Genomic DNA, 19,644 nt, shown 5'->3' on the forward strand with positions numbered 1-19,644 from the left:
TTAATTTTAATCACCCGCCATAATTTAGTCCGGTCCCCTGCCTGACATGTAGGAGAACCAATGCTACCTGGGATCGAGGGAGGGTCGGGTGCGGTGCGGGCCCCGCCCCTTCCGGCTGTGTCTCGTCTCCCAGCAACGGTCCGAAGCCTCCCGATTTCTTCCGCTACTTTTCTCTGCTGCAGCCCCACTCCTCTACTATGTTCAGTACTTCCAAGCAGAGCTCTGCCGAGTTCCTGCCAACGCCTGAGGATATTCACAACCTCTGCGCCTGGCTGGACCGGCTCCCACTTAGCCGCCCCAAGCGCCATCTAGCTCGGGACTTCAGTGATGGTGGTGCGAGTGAGGGCGAGGCGCAATGGGGAGGATGATCAAGAGGACTCAGAGCTGAGGGCTGCCCTTGAGTCCAGCCCCATAGTACCGGGCCGTGGAGGGGCGGGGGGTGGGGGGGGAGGCAGACATGGCCTCCTGTGGCTCTTCCAGCTCTTCCTGGGCTCTCACGCTGTGGTAGCTCCCCAGACCATCCTACCACCTGGTCTGTCCTGGAGTCTAGGTGCGGTACCGAGGGACTCTCAGGGACAATCACGGGCTCCCCAGGACAAGCTCTTGCCCTTTCCCCTTCACTCTGTGCATCTCGTGTGGTCAGGGATTGCAGCTGCACCCCAGGGTCTTAGCCAGGCAAGCCAAGCTCACCTTGCATTCCCACAGTGCTGGTGGCCGAGATTGTGAAGTACTTCCACCCTCGGCTGGTGGACTTGCACAGCTACGTCCCAGCCTGCAGTACAGACCAGAAGCTAAGCAACTGGAGCCTTCTCAACAGGCAAGGTTTGGGGGCTCAGCCCACCTAGGTTGACCCAAAGACAGTCTCTAATGCCCCTTTGGGACAAGTTTCTAGCTGCGGGTCTCTGACATTACTGTGGGTCCTTGGCTACAGAACTGTACCACAACCAGGTTTCCTGCGGACTCCCTGCTAGGACAGCCCACCAACTAGCCTGTTCCTCTTACGGATTAGTGATGGCACATTTCACTCCACCTCCCAAATTGTCCTCAGACAAGCCCCTGCTTGTATGTTTGTTGTGATAAGTGGCACCAAGAACCACCAGAGTAAGACAGACATGTCAGATGTAGTCAAATCAAGAGAGCCCCAAGGAAGTGACTGAACAGAGCAAGGTGGGGAACACGTGTGGGTGCAGGGGAAGTCAGAGCCCTCAGGACTGACTAAGATTGGATTAGGGGCATTGTAGGACTCAGACCTGGGCACAGTCTCATGAGCTTATGTTTGAGGGGATGGAGTTGGAAGGAAATCTCAAGGGAGGTAGGCCATCTTGCCTGAGAGGACCCAGCTGCAGAATTCAGGGACTGTTTAGCTGTATCAACAGGGTTTTCAGGGCAGAGGGCAGGCAGTCAGGAAGACAAGGATGAGCACAAAGGACCTGGCCTGTTGTAGCCGAGTGCGGCAAGTGTTCTGTGGTCTCCTGAGATGTAGGCCCACAAGGCCAGGAGGGAAATAGACATAGGACCCTAGGCTGCAGAACAAAATGCAGACCTTGCTAGCCTCTCCTCTCTCAAGAAGCTAGTTGTTGTCCAGTGGCTAGAAGGCATGGCCCACGAGGACAGGACTACAGGGAAGGCTCAGCTCCCAGCCGTGGTGGCACTGCTTTGAGAGTGTGCCCCCACTTTCTCTGCAGGAAAGTCTTTCGAAAGCTGCACTTCTGTATCTCAGAGGCTGATATCCAAAAGGTGGTGTCAAACAGGCCCGGGGTTATCGAGTCAGTCCTGTGTGCGCTGAGGGAGAAAATGGAGGCCAGCACTGTTCATGTAGGCTCAGCTGGTGCAGCTGTAAGTGTCTGCACCCCAAATCAGACTCTGCAAGTCGGCCGAGTCTGCTGACCTTTGTGCACAGTCAGATAACCTGTGTGTGTGTGAGAATAAAACAGAGAAATGAATGTCCCTGTGGTCCAGAATGAAATAATGTCCACACATGAGGTTACAGTACCCACTTAAGCTCATTCCTGACTTTCCTGCTGGCTGGGATCTTCCCAGGCCCCCATCTCCTTCCCAGCCAGAACCACCTACCCTGAGGCAATGAAAAGACTTAAGAGTTTTCCAATTACAACCACCCCAAGCCCTTCTCACTCTTCTTCTGCAGTTTACCCACTGACCCCACCCAGTGTGGAGACTAGACATGTTCATCCCTGCTATACCTCACCTCCCAACTTCTGTACTCTGCAGGATCCAGGACTCTCCAGTGTAGATGCTGTCCGACCTTGGGCAGGGCATACCACCCACCCACATACCACTAGGACTCAAGATCTTAATGTGGATAATTGCAGCCTGTCAGAGCCCCTCTGGGACTCCCATGGAGAACGTCACTACATTCCTGAAAGCTGGACACACGACAATCACGAGCTCACAAACCTTCATAAAAGGGCAGGTATGCTCAGGTGCATCCTGGGTCCAGAGGGGCTAGTTGGCTTCTGAGGAAGGCACCCTCACTTGTACAGGCAGAATACTTAAGGTCCCAGCTCCATCAATGCCCAGAGAGCAACCATCCAAGGGGGAGCCTGTGAGCCATGCAGGGAAGCCATTTCTGATCTTTCTGGGGCTATGCAAAGGGCCCTGATGCCAAGCTAGGACCAAGTTCTTCCGTGATGACTTACTTCTGAGTTTGCTTTACCCAATATGGACCATGTCCCCTCCCCTTATCCATGTTTACTATCACTAGTGTGTGTGTGTCAAAAACAAGGTCCTGAGCTGATGGTATCTATTTGTCATACAGGCCAACAGAGCCCTACAGCCCCCTTCAGCATGAAGACCCTTCAGAATCAAAGGGATCTGGAGAAAATGGGCTGCTGTTCTTGCAGAGGGTGGACCCTTATCTCTCAAATTCTCCCTGCCCACCTCCTTATGATTCCCTATCCTGGATTAAAGGTCAGTGTTTACCTTTCAGGGACCCAGTTGAAGGGCTCTGGGATCACCTGGCCAGCATCCAGCAGCAGCTGGAGGATAAGGAGCAAGCACTAGCCATTCTGCAGGAGACAGTCAAGGTATGGGCCTGTTGGGCATCCCTTGCTGCCTGGACAATCTGAGCTGCATGTCAAGGATGCAGAGGGATCCATTACCCCAGTTTCAGATTCCTTGGCTGAGTTTCTGCAGAGCTGGCACTGACCCAGTGAAGGGCATGTTCGGTGTGCAGGACCCTGACCAGAGAGAACCAACATTCTTCAGATTGTTTAGAAAACAGTCTATGGAATGTTTCAGTCCTTCTCAGAGGCAGGAAATATATGGTGGCTCCCTAATGTACTCATCACCCGATTTATCCACACCACACCCAAGTGCAGCACAAGGGTACAGGGTGGCTGTATAGACCAAGGCCCATCTCGGGAAGCAGGTGCTGGGTGAACATCTGGAAAGCAGTGAGGGTGGGATGCTGACTGGAGAGACTCCTGCCTGCCCCCCTCCCCACTAGCCTGAACTGGGCCTCACCTTTCTCCCCATCTCCAAAGTCCAGGGCCCTGGAAAAAACCCACCTGGGGATCCTTGTGAGCATTTAGATGTGCAATGCACACCTGGCTTCGGTGGACATCTGGTTCTATGGAACACACTTTGCTCTGCAGTACACATCTGGCTATATGATACACAAGTTTATTCTGCAGTGCAGATCTTGTTCTGCAGCGCACACCTGGTTTTGTGGTGGGTGCCTGGTTGTGTGGGCTAATGCCCGGTCCTGAGGATGCACATCCTGTTCTGTGGGTGTATTCCTGGCTCTGTGAGCACCCACCTAATCCTGCAGTATATTCCTGGTTGTGTGATGCATGCCTAGCTCTCTGATGTACATTTGGTTCTGCAGGCACACATATGTTCTGCTACCGTTTCATCAAGAACTTCCAGTGTCCCCCTACTATTCCTTATCTCTCCTGGTGTCCCAGGAGCACAAGAGCTAAGACAATAGGGGAGAGTAGACAGCCTGGGCCTTTGGACCTCAGAGTCACAGAGGCTATCGGAAATTGCCATACCTTCTCAGTTCCTGCTTATGTACCCAAATCTTGATGAGTGATCTTCTTGTGAAAACAGGAAAGTGATGTGATATCACTGTGGCTTTGAAATTGCAGAGCAAAAGTAGAGAGGAAGCAGAGTAAGGAGAACTGAAGCTGCTGCCTCCGTATGCCCTGCTTGTTCCCAGCCCAGCCCTCCCCACTGCCGCCCTGGCTCATATGCTGACCAGGGGGAACTGTAACTCTTCATTGGAGACTCAGAGAGGAAACAGACCAACTTGCCATCTAAGGGTTGATTTGATGCTCAACTTGCCATTTAAGGGTTGAGTACCACTTGTAAATTGTCACTAAGTGAGATACACAACTTTGGAGTTGAAGAGACACCAGAAGTCATAGGAAAAATATATGGTCTCAAAAACATTTAAAATATTTGTGTACATGTGCATGGAGGCCAGATACATCAAATCCTCCTGCAGCTGAAGCTGTAGGTGCTTGTGAGCTGCTGAGGTGGGTGGTAGGGATTGAACTCTGATCCTCTCAAGAGGTTACCGGTATGTACACACTCTTTTTTTTTTTTTTTTTTTTTTTTGGACAGGGTCTCTCTATATAGCTCTGACTGTCCTTGACCTTTCTTTGTAGACTAGGCTGGCCTCAAACTCACAAAGATCCACCTGCCTTTGCCCGCCACCCCACCCCCCACCCCTGCCAAGTACTGGGATTAAAGGCATGCACCACTAAATCCAGCAAGAATATGCAAGCTTGACCTTAACCACTGAGCTATCTCCAGCCCTCCTTCACTTATTCTTGAGTCATCAACTTTTGGAAGTATACGTTGAACACAGTCCAACAACTACATACCTATCAGTCCATTGCTGGTTTGTCATGTGTGCCGAGTATCTTCCCAACTAGGCACTGGGCTCTCAGCAAAGAAGGTTCAGTGCCTTCCCAGCCCAGGCCTGCCTCGCCCTACCCTGCCCTGCCCTACCCTGCCTTACCCTACCCTGCCCTGCCATTCATCTAACCCTTCTGACTGATTTCGGGGGGGGGGCGCAGGGGGGGGCAGGAAGAGAGGTCAGGGAAATCCCCTCAGGGAGCAGGAGAAGGAAAACCCAGCCCTCCATGCCCTGCCAGCTCCCTAAACTCCTCAGGCTCATTGACTATAGAATCTTCCTCAAGAATCTTGGTGTTCATCTTTCTCAGTGCCCCCACAAAGAGCCTTTGGTCCAGCCCCTGCCATGAAACCTGGGGTTGGACATTCATTCCTAGAGGATGGAACTGCCCATGGCCTAACTGGCAGGTACAGGGTGTCTTTGGATACATTCAGTCTTGTATGCTTTCTGAAGATTTTGCAGATGAAGGTGATGAGGTTGGAGTATCTTGTACAGCTGAAGGACCAACGGATCTGGGAGCTGATGAGACCTGGACCCGACGAGCGTCAGATGTGGAGGGGCCCCCATCCAGAGTCATTCAGACCTTGATCCTGAGCCAACTTGAGCCTTTCACTGACCAGGCAGCTTCAGAGTGAGATATGTGAATGTAAGAACAGGTGTAGAGGCCAGAGCATCCTGGAGACAAATTTGGACAGATTTGAGTTTGGTTCTCCCAATTCCTCAGTGTCTTGTTGTCATTATTGATTGCTGCATTTGTGAGCTCACAAGGTCCTGGGATGTGCAGCGTCTAGGGTCACCTTCCAGAGTGGGTGTGGGTTGTTAACCATGTTGCCCAAGTGACAGCCACAACTAGAGTTTTCTGGAGACTCTATGGATGGGACCCCTGGAAGATTTTGCATGCCTGAGCCTGGTGAGCTTTTCCACTGCAGGGGGACACAAAGGGGAAAGTCGCAGAGCATGGTAGGAGAAGGAGCTATAGGCAGGAGAAGGATGCTATACCTCTTCTAAAGTGGGCTGGTTACCTACTTTGCCCTGAAGGTTTGGGGAACCAAGTGGACCTGAACCCTGGGCTTAGACGGCTATGGCAAGCTGTACAGCTCTTTGGTTTCAAGACCTGGCTACTATCTCTAGCCTCTGGGACATCCTCACCTTCCTAGACACCAACCACATCCCAGGTGGCTGGGCATATCTGGCTGCTACATAGCTACCTTGTTCCTATATCCACAGTGGGTCTTGACTAGGACCTCCTCTGTTCCCTCACAGCCACCACTCTCCCTGGTGCCTTTAGGCCATGGCTGGCCCCTGAAGGATCTCAGGAAGTAGTAGCAGAAGCCTCAGACTGAGGTCATGGTTTTACAACTGCCTCCAGAGATCCAGGCACGGGTTTCTTCCGTCCTGAGTCAGAGGATGTCACTAGCCACAGGTCCCATCACCCCCTCTAGTCTGAGTCACTTTTCAGAACACTAGTCAGAAAAGCATCCTAATGACTGGTGGCTCTGTCAGCACCGGTCACTTCTGGTCAGCTGACTGGGGAAGCTTGGCGCTCGGAGCCTTGTTCCAAGCTGAGGCAGGGGAGATCCAGGAGAGTAGTCCCTAATGTCTTCCCATAGTCCCAGCCAAAGTACACTGTGGAGAGGACACCTCTGTTGCATTTGGCATGTTTAGGTTCCTAGTGTCCAAGCAGGGAAATCTTCCCTAAATTACCATAGAACCTCCCAGATGGGGCTCCCGCCATGCTTGTACCTCATGGAGGCAGGAAGAATGGAGAGGGGCCAAGATGCTCAGTCAGCTCTAGACCCGGGCCAGGCCTCCAGGTCCCCTCTATGTGGTCATAGTACAAGCCAGCTTCTCTGGGCCAGGAGCATGGACATGTGGACATGCTTGCATGAACAGGCATGTAGCACACAAAAACACTTTTGCACCCATTTGGAGGCTGCCTCTTTGAAGAGTAGGAAGACTACCCCTGGCAGCATTAGGGCCCTTAGGAAGTGGAGGCTAGTGTTGTGGGCTTTGTGTGACTATCCGTGTGACAATGTGTATGACTCTGTATGTGACAGTGTGATACTGTATATGATTATTAGGTAACACTGTGTGACTATGTACCTGGCGCAGTGACAAAGTGTGATCGCATACAACTGTGTGGCATTGAGAGTGTATGTGGCGGTGGTGGTGTGTGGCGGTGTATTTGACTACGCGATACTTTGCGACTGAGACACCGTGTCATTATGCACGTAGACTATATATGTGACAATATGTACAATGTGATGACCAATAGAAGTGCCACGATGGTCGCCTCAAGATGGATGGCAGAGATGCAGTCCAGGGGGGCTGAGAGGCTGTGGCTCCCAAGCTGGCAAGACAAGCAATATGCCCTGCACTGGCTGTTCCTCCCTGGTCCAACACCTCCTACAGGGCCTCGTAGGCTGGGCCTGGGCCAGCTGATGGGCTTTAGGGCAGAAAGTGTAACCGGGGAAAACAGAAAACAAGGCTTCAGGGTGATCGTGTCACTCTGGGGTGGGACTCACTCAATACTGGAGTGTGTGTGGTGCCAAGGACAAACAGAGATAAACAAGTGAGGCTTAGGTAACTGTTACCTCAGGTGTTCCATAGGCAAGCCATGGCTTGCTCACCCAAAACCAGCACCCCAGGAAGCACCTGGAGTGGGGCAGGAGCCTGACTTGAGCTGGAGTTCCCCAGGCATGAGGAACTAGGACACCCACTCTGAGGTGACCTGAAAGAAGCCACATAGTCATGCTAGAGCAGGAATCAGGACCACAGTGGTGGCTTAGTGGTAACAACCCCACAAGATACTGAACCCTTGGCTACTGTGCCGGCGGATCTGGGACGTGCTGGCAATCCACTACTTCTTACTTGGGCTGGCTTTGCCTTGGACCAGCAAAGACCAGAAATGAGAACTCAATCCTGGTGACTCCCTGTGCCCACAGCTCCAGGCTTCCTCTTTTCCCTCCCTGACAATGATGTCATTTGACCTTCTCTTCTTAGCCAGTGTCCTCTTGGGAGCACCACACATGCTCTCGGTCTGTCTAGAATCTCCACAAGGGACCGTGTCTTTGTTTAATTTCCAGTTACTGTGACAAAATACCCTGCCAAGACAGCTTGTGGGAAAAAAAAGGGCTTGTTTCAATAGTGGAAAAGTCACCATAGCAGAAGCTTGAGGGTGCTGGTACCATAATCAGAAACAGAAAGGAACGCACACTTGCTTATGCTCTTCTTGCTTGCTTTATTATTGTACAGTCCAGGACCCAAACCCAGGGAATGGTCCTGCCCACGGTGGGCAGATCCTCCCACCTCAGTCAGTGTAATCAAGGTAATCCCCATAGACACACTCACAGGCCTACCTGATCTAGACAGTCCTTCACTGAAACCCTTCCCAAGTAATTCTAGATTTAAGATGTCAAAATTAACAATTACAAGCTGCAACTTTGGGATAGGGTGGCTGGAGCCACTTGAATACACCAGGCTGCTTGCTTCAGGGACAATGCTTGTCCTGGCTAGGGGCACCTGGTTTCTGTAAACTGATGGGAGTGGAGAGGAAGTCCGGCAGAGAAGAGAGAGAGAGAAGAGAGAGAGAGAAGAGAGAGAGAGGAGAGAGAGAGAGAAACTGAGAACCTAGGGTACCACCTAGAGGAGATTTATGGGGCTGCAAGTACAGGAGTAACCCAGGCTACGAAGCTGGAAGTCTCCCGAGGCCTTTACCTAAGCAAGGATAACCTACCTTGATAGTGTACACTTTTAATCCCAGCACTCAGAACAGCCTGAGTTACATAATAAAGAGACCCTGTCTAAAAAGTAAGTTGAGGACAAATGAAGAATGGAGGCCCCTGGCACAGCCTCCCTAGCCCAGATTTACCAGTAACCAGTATCTTTGGATAGAAAAGTTGTTACAAGACCTGGCATGATTCCAAGAAGGCTCCAGGAGCATTCTCTGGAGAGGGCTCTACCTTTCATAATCTAATTGACATTCTCTACTTTGGTCTTAGGGTTTCTTCCCTTAGGGACCTGACATAGGATGTTAAAACAGCTTGACCCTGAGTTGTCGTTTGTTTGTTTTGAGACAGGGCCTTTCTATGTAGCCCTAGCTGTTCTGGAACTCATTATGTAGACCAAACTGTCCTCAAATTCATTGAGATCTACTTGCCTTTGCCTCCCAAGAGCTTAGATTAAAGGCATGCAACCGGACCCTGAGATCTTTAGAGCCTACGGGTCATTAGGGATGTTCTTCTAGATCCAAACAAAGAAATCCTTGAAGAGCAGCTGGGGCCTTCTCCTCCCATACCTGGGTCAGAGATACCTGATTTCCTCAAAACTAAGCAGAGGTGCTTGCTAAAGGCCAGCCTGCGGTGCTGTCTCCAACCCCCGAGGAAGTGAATAAAGACTGATGCTGTGGCTAGGTTATCTTTGCTCTCAGTGGCTGCTCATGGAAATACCCAGCTTCAGCCCCAGTTCAGAGAAACTAGAGACTTTCTGGTGAGGTACAAGGAACTAGCTAGTTTCATTTCCATTTAGTGGCAATCTCTCCCATGAATTTAGGAGCAGAGCTAAGCCCATGAAAACCTGGGTGTAGACAGGAGCTAAGTGGAGCCACAGGACCCAGTCCTTGCTGTGTTTGCTTTTTAAAATTCATTTTATAGTTTTTCCTGCTATGCAATAAAAGAAATATTAAAAATTCCAGAACTAATTAAGTGCCCATAGGAAAGGATTCATTCCAAATGTGGTGGTACACACTTGTAATCCTAGTTCTTCTTTTTTAAAAAATTATGGTCTTATGTAAACCAGGCTGGTCTTGAACTTATAGAGACCTACCCCACCTCTGCCCCTGAGTGCTAGAATTAAAGGCATAGCCCACAACACCAAGCTGGGTTTTTTGTTTGTTTTGTTCTTGTTTTTCAAGACAAGGTTCCTCTGTGTAATAGTTCTAACTGCTCTGGAATTTACTATGTAGACCAGGCTGGTCTCAAACTCACGGAGATCTACCTGCCTCTGCCTCCCAAATTCTAGGATTAAAGGCATTTATTTTTGTTTTTGTTCTATTTTTGTTTTTTGTGGGGTTTTTTGGTTTGTTTTTGTTTTTTTGAGAGGATCTTGTTATATTACCCAGACTGGCCTCAAACTTGAAGCAATCGTATGGCCTTGACCTCAACAGTCCTCCTGCTCAGCCCCTCAGGGGTTGAGATTACACTAATGAGCCTCCATGCCTGTCTTGGAGGACATTTTCAGGAGCTTTAGGAAGAACACCTCACTGTGCCACTAACTCCTTTGTCCCTTCTTGGCTGTTGTCACCTCTTTAACATTTTCCTCCATCTTTCCTTCAGTTACTTTGCATTCTAGGGGTGTCAGCGCTCACTAAACACCCTTCAGAAAAAGAACAGAGCTAACACTGTGGAATCTACTCTCCCCCCAAAGAGAATGGTTTTCATGACAGCAGGGCAACACCCAGAAAAGGAGTGAGCACCCGGGAACCATTTCCCTGGAGTGATGATGAGTGATGGCTTCTGCAGGACCACTGACCAGGGCCACATGCTCCATCAGCTATGCACACCTAACCCCTCTTTTTTTTCCCCTTCTCTGTAACATCTTAGGTTCCACTTGGTCACTGAACCCCTTTATCTCCTCTTCCCAATGTGCCCATGCTGAGGAAACCCCCTTTATCTTTCAGCTACTGATTTCTTTGATTGGCATCTTGGGGGAGTAGCTGAGCCTGTCCCAGGTTGCTTTTGTCATGACTCTATTAATATTCAAGGACACACATGGATGTAAATGAACTGCTGTTAGGCACTTCTGTGCCTGGGCATGACTGCAGAGACCTGGGAGCCCAGCTGAGCAGTTTCCTCATTCACAAATGAGAAACACCAGCTCCCTAAGTCCCTAGCTCCCCAGGGTGATACCAGCAGGGTGTGGCTTAGGCTGAGTGGTTGAAAGTAGCTAAGATGTCTGCTGTTGGCTGTTCAGCAGGAATCAACTGCTTTCAGTCTCAGGATGACCCCATGTGGCCAGTCTGGGCATCTCTCTTCCTTCCACAAAGTTTGATGTGCACAGTGAGAAAGTCTCATTTTCTTCATTTTCCCTTTTACTTTCCTCCCCTTTTTGTCTATAAAGGCTTGAGGGACTTGAGTTGATGGTCACATGAACCATTTGCAAGGCCCCCTGGAGAGAGCACCTGGGAAGCAGAGCTCCTCCAATGTGTACAAAGTTACAGTGTCAGCCGGCTCATGAGGTGTCTCTGCTGCTTTGTAAGAAGAGAAGCCCCCTCCAGTGGAGCAATCAAGGAATCCAGTGCTTTCCTCAACCCTAGATGGGTGTGAAGGGCCCTCTCAGCACCCTGGAGCGCCCCTGCCCCTGAAGAGGGAGAGTCATGAGCTTAAGAAAGATGATGAGCTGCTTGGCCAGGAAACGAGAAGCCTCAGATTGAGCCCTGACTGAAGATGGGAAACCTTAAAAGGGTGGGACTGACTGGCAGTGGGGGCAGCAGATACTGGGTGCAGACACTGAGCGGGGTAGGTATGGCATGACCGTACTCTTTAATCACTGGGTATAAGGTTCTGCATGGGTTAACTACTCTTCAACAAACATCTTTTAGAGAAAATAACTGCACAAAAGCTGTAAAGTGGGAACTGACAGCCATTGCTGAAACAATCTGCTATCACAACATTTCCTTTAAAACTCACCTAGAGCCCGGGCGGCGGTGGTCCACACCTTCAGTCCCAGCTCTTGGGAGGCAGAGGCAGGCGAATCTCTGTGAGTTCCAAGACAGACTCCAAAGGTACACCGAGAAAGCCTGTCTTGAAAAACAAAACAACAAAAAGCTCACTTTAAGGAACTGGAGAGATGGCTTAGCAGTTAAGTGCTCAAACTACACTTGTAGAGGACCAAGTTTAATTTCTATGATCCACCACTGCCTCTAACTCCAGGAGATCTAACACACTCTTCTAGACTTTCCAAGTACGTAATTAAAAATGAAAATTTTAACCCTCAACTCCAGGAGATCTAACACACTCTTCTAGACTTCCCAAGAACATAATTAAAATTGAAAACTTTTAAATTCACTTAGATCTGGATGTGGTATCACATTAAGCACAAAACATCATTTAGAACCTGAAATTTTCACCTCAACTGCTTTAGGTCAAGCCAGAGATTACGCCAGAAGACTTAATAAACCCAGATGGAAGGGGATCAGAAGCAAATGTTAGAGACAAATAGAAGAGGATCCTCTGTGGTAGTGGACAGCTTGTTTGGAGTGAAAGATGCCTACGAGTGTGTACTCTGGCAGGGTCCATGACCCAGAATACCCATGGGTGGAATTGGATGCTCAAAGTGTCTGGGGATGACCCTGTGGCCCCTCCCCCTCCCTCAAAGCAATTGCCAGCAGGACCTATCAGGACTCCTCCCCGGTGGGCATCCTTGAAAGGCAGGTCACACATATAGAAAGTAAGTGAAAGGGGGCTGAAGAGATGGCTTAAACAGTAAAGTGTGTGCCACACCAGCACAAGGCCCTGAAGTCAGTAAAAGCCCAGTGTAGTAGTACATGCCTGTAATCTTAGCTCTTGCAGGTGGAGTAGGGATGGGGGTTGGAGGACCACAAAGGATTTCTGGAACTTGCTGGCCTAATTGGCAAGCTCCAGGCCAGAGAGAAATCCGTTCTCAAAAAATAACTTGTGTCCAGACACCCACAGCTAAACACTGAACTGAACTCCTGGAACCCAGTTGCAGAGAGGGAGGAGTGATGAGCAATGGGGTCAAGACCGGGCTGCTCAGGGACCCCAGACTGATGGCTGAGAGGCCAGCATGGGACTGATCCAGACCCCCTGAATGTGGGTGTCAGTTAGGAGGCCTCGGCAATCTATGGGGCCTCGGGTAGTAGACCAGTATTTATCCCTGGCACACAAATAGACTTTGGGAGCCCATTCCACATGGAGGGATGCTCTCTCAGCCTGGACCCACAGGGGAGGGCCTAGGCCCTGCCTGGGATGATATGACAGACTTTGGAGATCCCCCATGGAGGGTCTCACCCTCCCTGGGGAGCAGAGGGAGGGTGGGATAGGGGGCTTGGGGGTTGGTGGGGGAGGAGGGGAGGGAGAGGGAGCTGGGATTAAGCTCCTTTTGTTCCTTAATAAAACCCTGTCTCAAAAAACCAAACACCTGGGGCTGGAAAGATGGCTCAGTGGTTAAGAGCACTGACTGCTCTTCCAGAGGTCCTGAGTTCAATTCCCACCAACCACATAGTGGCTCACAACCACCTTGAATGAAATCTGGTGCCCTTTGCTGGCATGCAGGCAGAAGACTGTATACATAATAAATAAAATCTTAAAAAAAAAAAAAAACACTTAATGACTCCCTTTCATTCCATTGTTCCAGTGGTTTCCAGTGGTTCCCCCAACCTTGGGCACCTGCCCCAGCCACCCCTCAACTCATCCAGGTGTAGTCCTCAACTCATCCAGGTGTAGTATATCATGAGCTTGGTCTTTCTGCCAGGCCTCCCAGACTCAGCTGAGGAGGGCTGAGGGCCACTGAGACCTTGGAAACACCCTTCACCCTCCACCACCACCCAGTCTGAAGCTGCCCATGTCTGGGTTTCTTGTCATTTCCCACACCCCAAATTTAAGCCTGAGTCTCTACTCACTCACAGCTATGCAGTCTCCCGTCAGGCAAGTTCACCCATATGTACGCAGCATAACCCTACATGCCCACTGCTCTCTCTGACCCTCTGAACAGTATGTGATTCTGGAGCTGGGGTCAACCTGAACCTGACCTGGAGATAGAGGACCTGTCTGCTGAGGTCTGTGGCTGCCCTTCCTTGTTTAAGGACAGCGTCTCTGAGTCCAACAACAGAGGACCCAGAGACTAGACTGTTCCAGATTCAGGAAGCATGCAGCCTTTGCAGCCATACTGAGGCCCAGGGTATGAGTCCCATTGGCTGCACAGCTTGGGAGCTCCCTGGACAGATAACAGCCCTCAGCCCAGCCAGGTTAAGCCAAGTGGCCTCTCCCTTGATCTAGATGCTGAAGCCAGGAGACATGGGTGCTGACTATGGTACTGGCACCTGACTGTGCCTCCATTTCCTTTCAGAAAATGGGTAAGGGGTCAAGACTAGGGTCCACAGGCACAGGCAATGCTGAGAGTATTGGAACCTCAGCATTATGCTGACCCTGCCCCCTGATAATGGGTGGGACATGCTTATCGACATTCAGGCAGATACTTAGGCAGCCAAAGGGCCACATCATGGCTACACCATGCGTTACGGGGCTGTGTAAGGACTCAGTATGCTTGTGCAAGCTTCCCCTTTTAAGCAAGCACCTCCACCACATTTTCGCATGCTCTCTCTCTCTCCCCTGCTTCCCCCTTTTCTTCACTTTCCCTTCAATAAACCACACGGGTTTGTTGAGTCTCGTGGTTCGTGTTTTCATCTACCTGTAACTGAAGCATGGTTTCCTGTTCTTATTCCATCTACTCTACCTGTGCGTAACTGAATCAAAAGAACAACAGAGGGACCCAGGCCTGAGCCAAGAGCCAAGGACGAGTGAACCTGCCATAGTCAGCCTAGAGACCCTCCCTGTCCAGCTGGTTAAGGAGACAAAAGCAGGAATTTGTGGGACCTAAAGTGGTGACCTCTCTCAACCCTGGAGAAGCTTAGCTCGTTTCCAAGACATGCCTAGGTTCCAGGAATCGATGGAAGTGACCCTGCTGGGCTGGAGCCCTGGCACTGGATATGCTTTGAGCTTGGTGTCCAGAACCACATGGACAGAAAATAAGTCAGCCAAACATGCAGGCTGACATGTGTATACATAAGCATGTATGTGTGATGTGTGCACATGTGAGGGGCTTGCACATAAATGTGATGTATTCCCAGGTACGTGTATGATGTCCCTTCTTGTGGGTGACATGCACGCGCATTTGTGTTCATGATACCCAGCTCAGGTGCAGGCTCTGGCTTCCAGCTAGATGCACCAGGGTCCCCTGCAGTGGGCAGTCAGGTGAACGCTGGATAAAGCAATCACAGTTCCACAGGGTAGAACTTGGAGATCTGTTTGCTTCGTGGCCTTGGAGGGCCAGCAGGAGTTCCCACGGCCTGAGTGTTCCCGATTTGTTGGTGTGGGCAGGGGAGAGGGAAAGAAACATCAAGAAGCTGAGATTATTTCCCTGTAGGGAGTGACAGGCTCAGCCTTGAAATGAAGCCCCAGGATAGGGGGCAGCTCTACCCAAAGCCCAGGGCCATCTGTGCTACCCCCACCCCCACCTCCAGGGCCAGAAGAAGCCTGGGAATCACTAGCCTCGAAACCCCCCCAAATCCTGAGGACTTCCCACAGTGCCCCCTGCTTTTCCCAGCTGAGAGTGTAGATCCAGATCTAGTGCCTGGCCTTAAACCCATATTCTCTCTGTAAACTTAATTGAGGCCACTACATTCAGCAGGTGAAAATCCAGAGCATCCAGTTGAATTCAAATTTCAGACGAAAGGGTAATTTTTGGTTTGGGTATCCTGGAATGGGAAGTACTTATATTAAGAAACTGCCCAGTTGGGCGGTGGTGGAATATGCCTTTAGTCCCTGCACTCGGGAGGCAGAGGCAGGCGGATCTCTGTGAGTTCGAGACCAGCCTGGTCTACAAGAGCTAGTTCCAGGACATTCTCCAAAGCCACAGAGAAACCCTGTCTCAAAAAACCAAAAAAAAAAAAAAAAAAAAAAAACAGAAAAAGAAAGAAAGAAACTGCCCATACTGATTAGGCCATGATGGCATGGCTAAGTGAACCAAGAAGGTCAGGCTTATTAGTAAATACAGGAACATCTGGGGCTAAAGGGGTTCAGTTAAGAGTACCTCCTGCTCTTGTAGTGGACCCAGGTTTGACTCCCAGCACCTATATGGTGATTCACAACCATCTGAAACTCTAGTTCCAGGAGAATCCAACACCCTTTTCTGACCTCCATGGGCACCAGGAATGCATGTGATGCACAAAGAAAATAAATAGAGCTTTTTAAAAAGGGACCAGTTTCCACTGATGGTGCACTAAGGACACCAGCCTAGATGCCCCTCAACTGAAGAATGGGTAGAGAAAATGTGGTACATTTACACAATGGAGTACTACTCAGCAGAAAAAAAATGAAATCTTGAAATTTGCAGGAAAATCGATGGAACTCGAAGAAACCATTCTGAGCGAGGTAACCCAATCATAAAAAGACAAACATGATAAGTACTCACTCATATGTGGATTTTAGACATAGAGTAAGGGATTACCAGCCTACAACCCACACTGCCAGAGAAACTAGTAAACAAGGAGGACCCTAAAAGACACATACATGGTCCCCTGGAGAAGGGGAAAGGGTCACGATCCCCTGAGCAAATTGAGAGCATGGGAAGAGGGGGAAGGAAGCTACGAGAATGAGAAGGGAAGAAAAGGAAGGATGCAGAGGTCATGAGGGAGCAGAAAGGCTGAGTCAGGTGTAGATTAGAAGAAAGGATATGTGATAGGTAGGATTTTAGTGTGGGGTGGTAGAGGAGAATTACATGGGATCGTCATGTAATTTAATCTTGTTTGTAATTCAAATATATAAAAAAACAAATTCAATAAATTGCTATAATCCCGGAAAAAAAGGGGGGGACCAGTTATGGTGTATTCCTTTGGGAACTGGTGGATTGAAATCAGCGAGCACAGCAAGGACACTTGCTTCTTGTGTGACAAAACTGAGATGAAGAGATAGAAAGTTGGCACCTGGCACTGTGGTTCCAGAATGATCAACTATGAGGCTTGAGCCTACGCCACTTCTGCTGTCACAGTCCAGTTTATGGGCAGAAGACTGAAAGAATCGAAAGACCAGGGCTGGAGAGATGGCTCAGTGGTTAAGAGCACCAGCTGCTCTTCTAGAGGACTAGGGTTCAATTTCCAGCACCCACGTGGCAGCTCACAACTGTAACTCCGGTTCCAGGGGATCTGACACCCTCACACAGACACACAGGCAAAACACCAATTCATATAAAATAAAAATAAATAAAACACTAAAAAATGTTTTTAAAAAATCTAAGGACCAGAGAAGTGCTAACATTTGACACACCCCTAGTCTGCAATAAATGGGCCAATTCATGAAATTAAAAAAAAGAAAAAGAAAAAGAAGCTGGGCATTGGTGGCGCACGCCTTTAATCCCAGCACTCAGGAGGCAGAGGCAGGCGGATCTCTGTGAGTTCAAGGCCAACCTGGTCTACAGAGAAAGTTCCAGGACAACCTCCAAAGCAATACAGAGAAACCTTGTCTCGAAAACAAAACAAACAAACAACCTCCCCCGAAAAAATTGTGTTTTCTGAGATTCAGATCCGACCATGGCTCCCAAATGTGTCCTATGCTTGTGAGTGTGCCCACACACACCTGCACCTATGGACACCCATGAGGATGTTGGGTATCTTCCTGTTTCACTCTCTGCCTCATTCCGTGGAGATGATCTCTTACGGAACCAGAAGTTAGGCAGGTTTCCACTAGGCTGGCTGGCCAGAGAGTTCTCAGGATCTGCCTGTCTCTGCCAGTGCTGGGATTGCAAGAGAATACACCCACGCCAGGCTTTTTTTCATCAGGTCCTGAGGATTTGAACTCCGGTCCTCTTGCTTTCACAGCAGGTGTTTTACCCACAGAGCCTTCTCCCTAAGCTGGCTCATGTTTGTTTGGTAAGGCCTTATGGGATGAGCTGTTAAACTGTCTCAGAATGGGGACACCTCCCCCACCTTGCTGAGCAGCTTCCATTGTGTTGCCACTTTACTTTGAGACCCGTTCACAGACAGTGTGGACCCACAACGTCCCCCCACCCCATGGCTGGAGTTCTGTGGTAGGATGTTTGCCGAGAATGTGTGCTGGTTCAATCCCCTATAATGCCAAAACAGAGACGCCTCTCAAGTTCACTATCCTGGGATTTGACAGGCATGCAGCTGTGAGCAGGACCACCTGGGACGAGGCTTCCTGGGCAGTCTGTCTTCATCATGATGCCAATGGCTTCATGGCTCTCCTCTCTTCATGGCTCTCACCCTTCCTGTGGTCTGGGGAGTGGTCTCTAGCTTGTGATCATCCTTGCTCAAGTCTTGGGAAGGCCAGTGACTTCAAGTGCTCTTGGGCACACATCTTGGGTAAAATTGCCAAGCCATTGGGTGCAGCAAGTTTATAAGACTCCCAGGGAGTTGTGTCATTTCCAGCACTTATGGGTGGGTCACTGAGGCCAGAAGAGATGGCTGAGCAACATGGCTGTGGTGAGCTACTGTTGTGTAGTACAGCTGGCAGCCAGCCTAGTCTGTCCTCAGGGTACAGTGCGGTCATTCTCAGGATATTAGTCCCAAGGAGGGAGCAGAGGTGTGTTGGGGGTGCAGGGCATACTGGTATGTGGTTATGTTGGGGTGCAGGGAATACTGGGCCATAGGACATGCTACATACAGTGTGAGACGTACTTGGGTGTCTCACATACTGGTATGTGAGACATGTTAGACTGTGGTGCCTGTTGGGCTGTGGTACATGTAGGGCTATGGGGCTTGTTGGGCCATGAGTCATACTTGAATTTGGGCACTGTTGGGATGTGCGGTATGCTGGGGTATGGGACTTGTTGAGCCATGGGGCAAACTGGGTTAGGGGTCATGTTGGTTTGCCAGACAAGCTAATGTGCAAGGCATGTTGGAGTACAGGACAGACTGCTGGAGGAACTCAACCTTGCACTGTGGCCAGTATAGGGACAGATGTCTCCAATGAGGCAGGCTGGCAGACCCTTTCCTTGGGATCTGCTGCCCGGGAGTCCAATAAGTTTAAGGGTAGACTGCCTTGGAGACTGCAGCCTGGTACTACGTGAAGACAGCTGGAACTCCCCTCTACCCCCCTCCCCAGCTCTGAAGGGCACAGGACGGAAGGAGTGAGTGAGCCGGCCTGAAGGCCATTGCTTATCGTCGGAGTTCCGTGCCAAGCACGTCCTCCTGATCCACAAGGATACTTTCTGTCTCCTAAGCAGAGGGAGGCAACCTCATGTGTGCTAGCACAGGGGCCTTTGCTGGGGGGATACATGGTGCCCTTGGCAGCAGGGATCTTCTGATGTGAGCACTGGGGTCTTCCTGGGGATGGTATCTGGCTGCAGTCCCCCAGCCTTGCCAGGTGTTGCCAGGTGTTGAAAAGATGCCCAGGGGGACTCACCATGAGGGATGGGGAGAAGGTCCATGTCTAGAGTGGCCCCTTCTGCCTTCAGGCCCTTTCTCCCTGTCACTGCAGATCTCAGGCTGGGGCCCACAGCAGATGGCAGCTGGGCTCTGCAGATGTCCTAGGGGGTCCTGGTATCCTATTCATAGGTTTAGGCTTCACTCAAATATTGGAGTGCCATGGAGGAATTGGCAAAGGGGTGCCTGTGGGTAAACCTATCAGATAGTCAGTCCTTGGAAGGGGCAGAGACCCCGGGGGTCACAAGATCTTCTGTAAGTTATGGCCAGGAAGGCCAGACTCACACTAAAATCTTCGCCCTTCACCTCCTAGCTCCCCGTGAAATCAGCACAGCGGGCCTGAGAGAGGCTTCTGAAACATGGGTCACTTAGTCCCCACAATGTTTGTAACTCCCTGGGGCCTATAGGAAACATAGCGGGTCAACTGCCTAGCTAGCCCCTTCCTTCCCAAGTCTGGCTTCAAGACCAGGCCAGGAGAAGGATAGTGCCTCATATACTTTTAGAGGGACAGCTGTGGGCCACAGTCCAGCTCTCCTCTTGTGAGGTCCTCAGGCCTTTTACATTGTCTTGTTATTAGCAAGTCTTG

The 19,644-nt window shown here is 50.2% G+C and overlaps 1 protein-coding gene across 1 annotated transcript; it reads left to right on the forward strand.

The window, feature by feature from the left end:
- Nucleotides 1-127: 127 nt before the first annotated feature.
- On the forward strand, nt 128-5,569 carry LOC100770663 (sperm flagellar protein 1-like). Its single transcript, XM_035442128.1, has 7 exons — nt 128-333; nt 706-822; nt 1,691-1,836; nt 2,230-2,431; nt 2,777-2,864; nt 2,948-3,044; nt 5,336-5,569. Exons 1-7 carry the CDS (start codon nt 198-200, stop codon nt 5,468-5,470), a joined length of 921 nt encoding a protein of 306 aa, XP_035298019.1. The 5' UTR covers nt 128-197; the 3' UTR covers nt 5,471-5,569.
- Nucleotides 5,570-19,644: the final 14,075 nt, after the last annotated feature.

The sequence above is a fragment of the Cricetulus griseus genome, chromosome 3, assembly GCF_003668045.3.
Source record: "Cricetulus griseus strain 17A/GY chromosome 3, alternate assembly CriGri-PICRH-1.0, whole genome shotgun sequence".
In the NCBI taxonomy this organism is placed as follows: domain Eukaryota; kingdom Metazoa; phylum Chordata; class Mammalia; order Rodentia; family Cricetidae; genus Cricetulus; species Cricetulus griseus.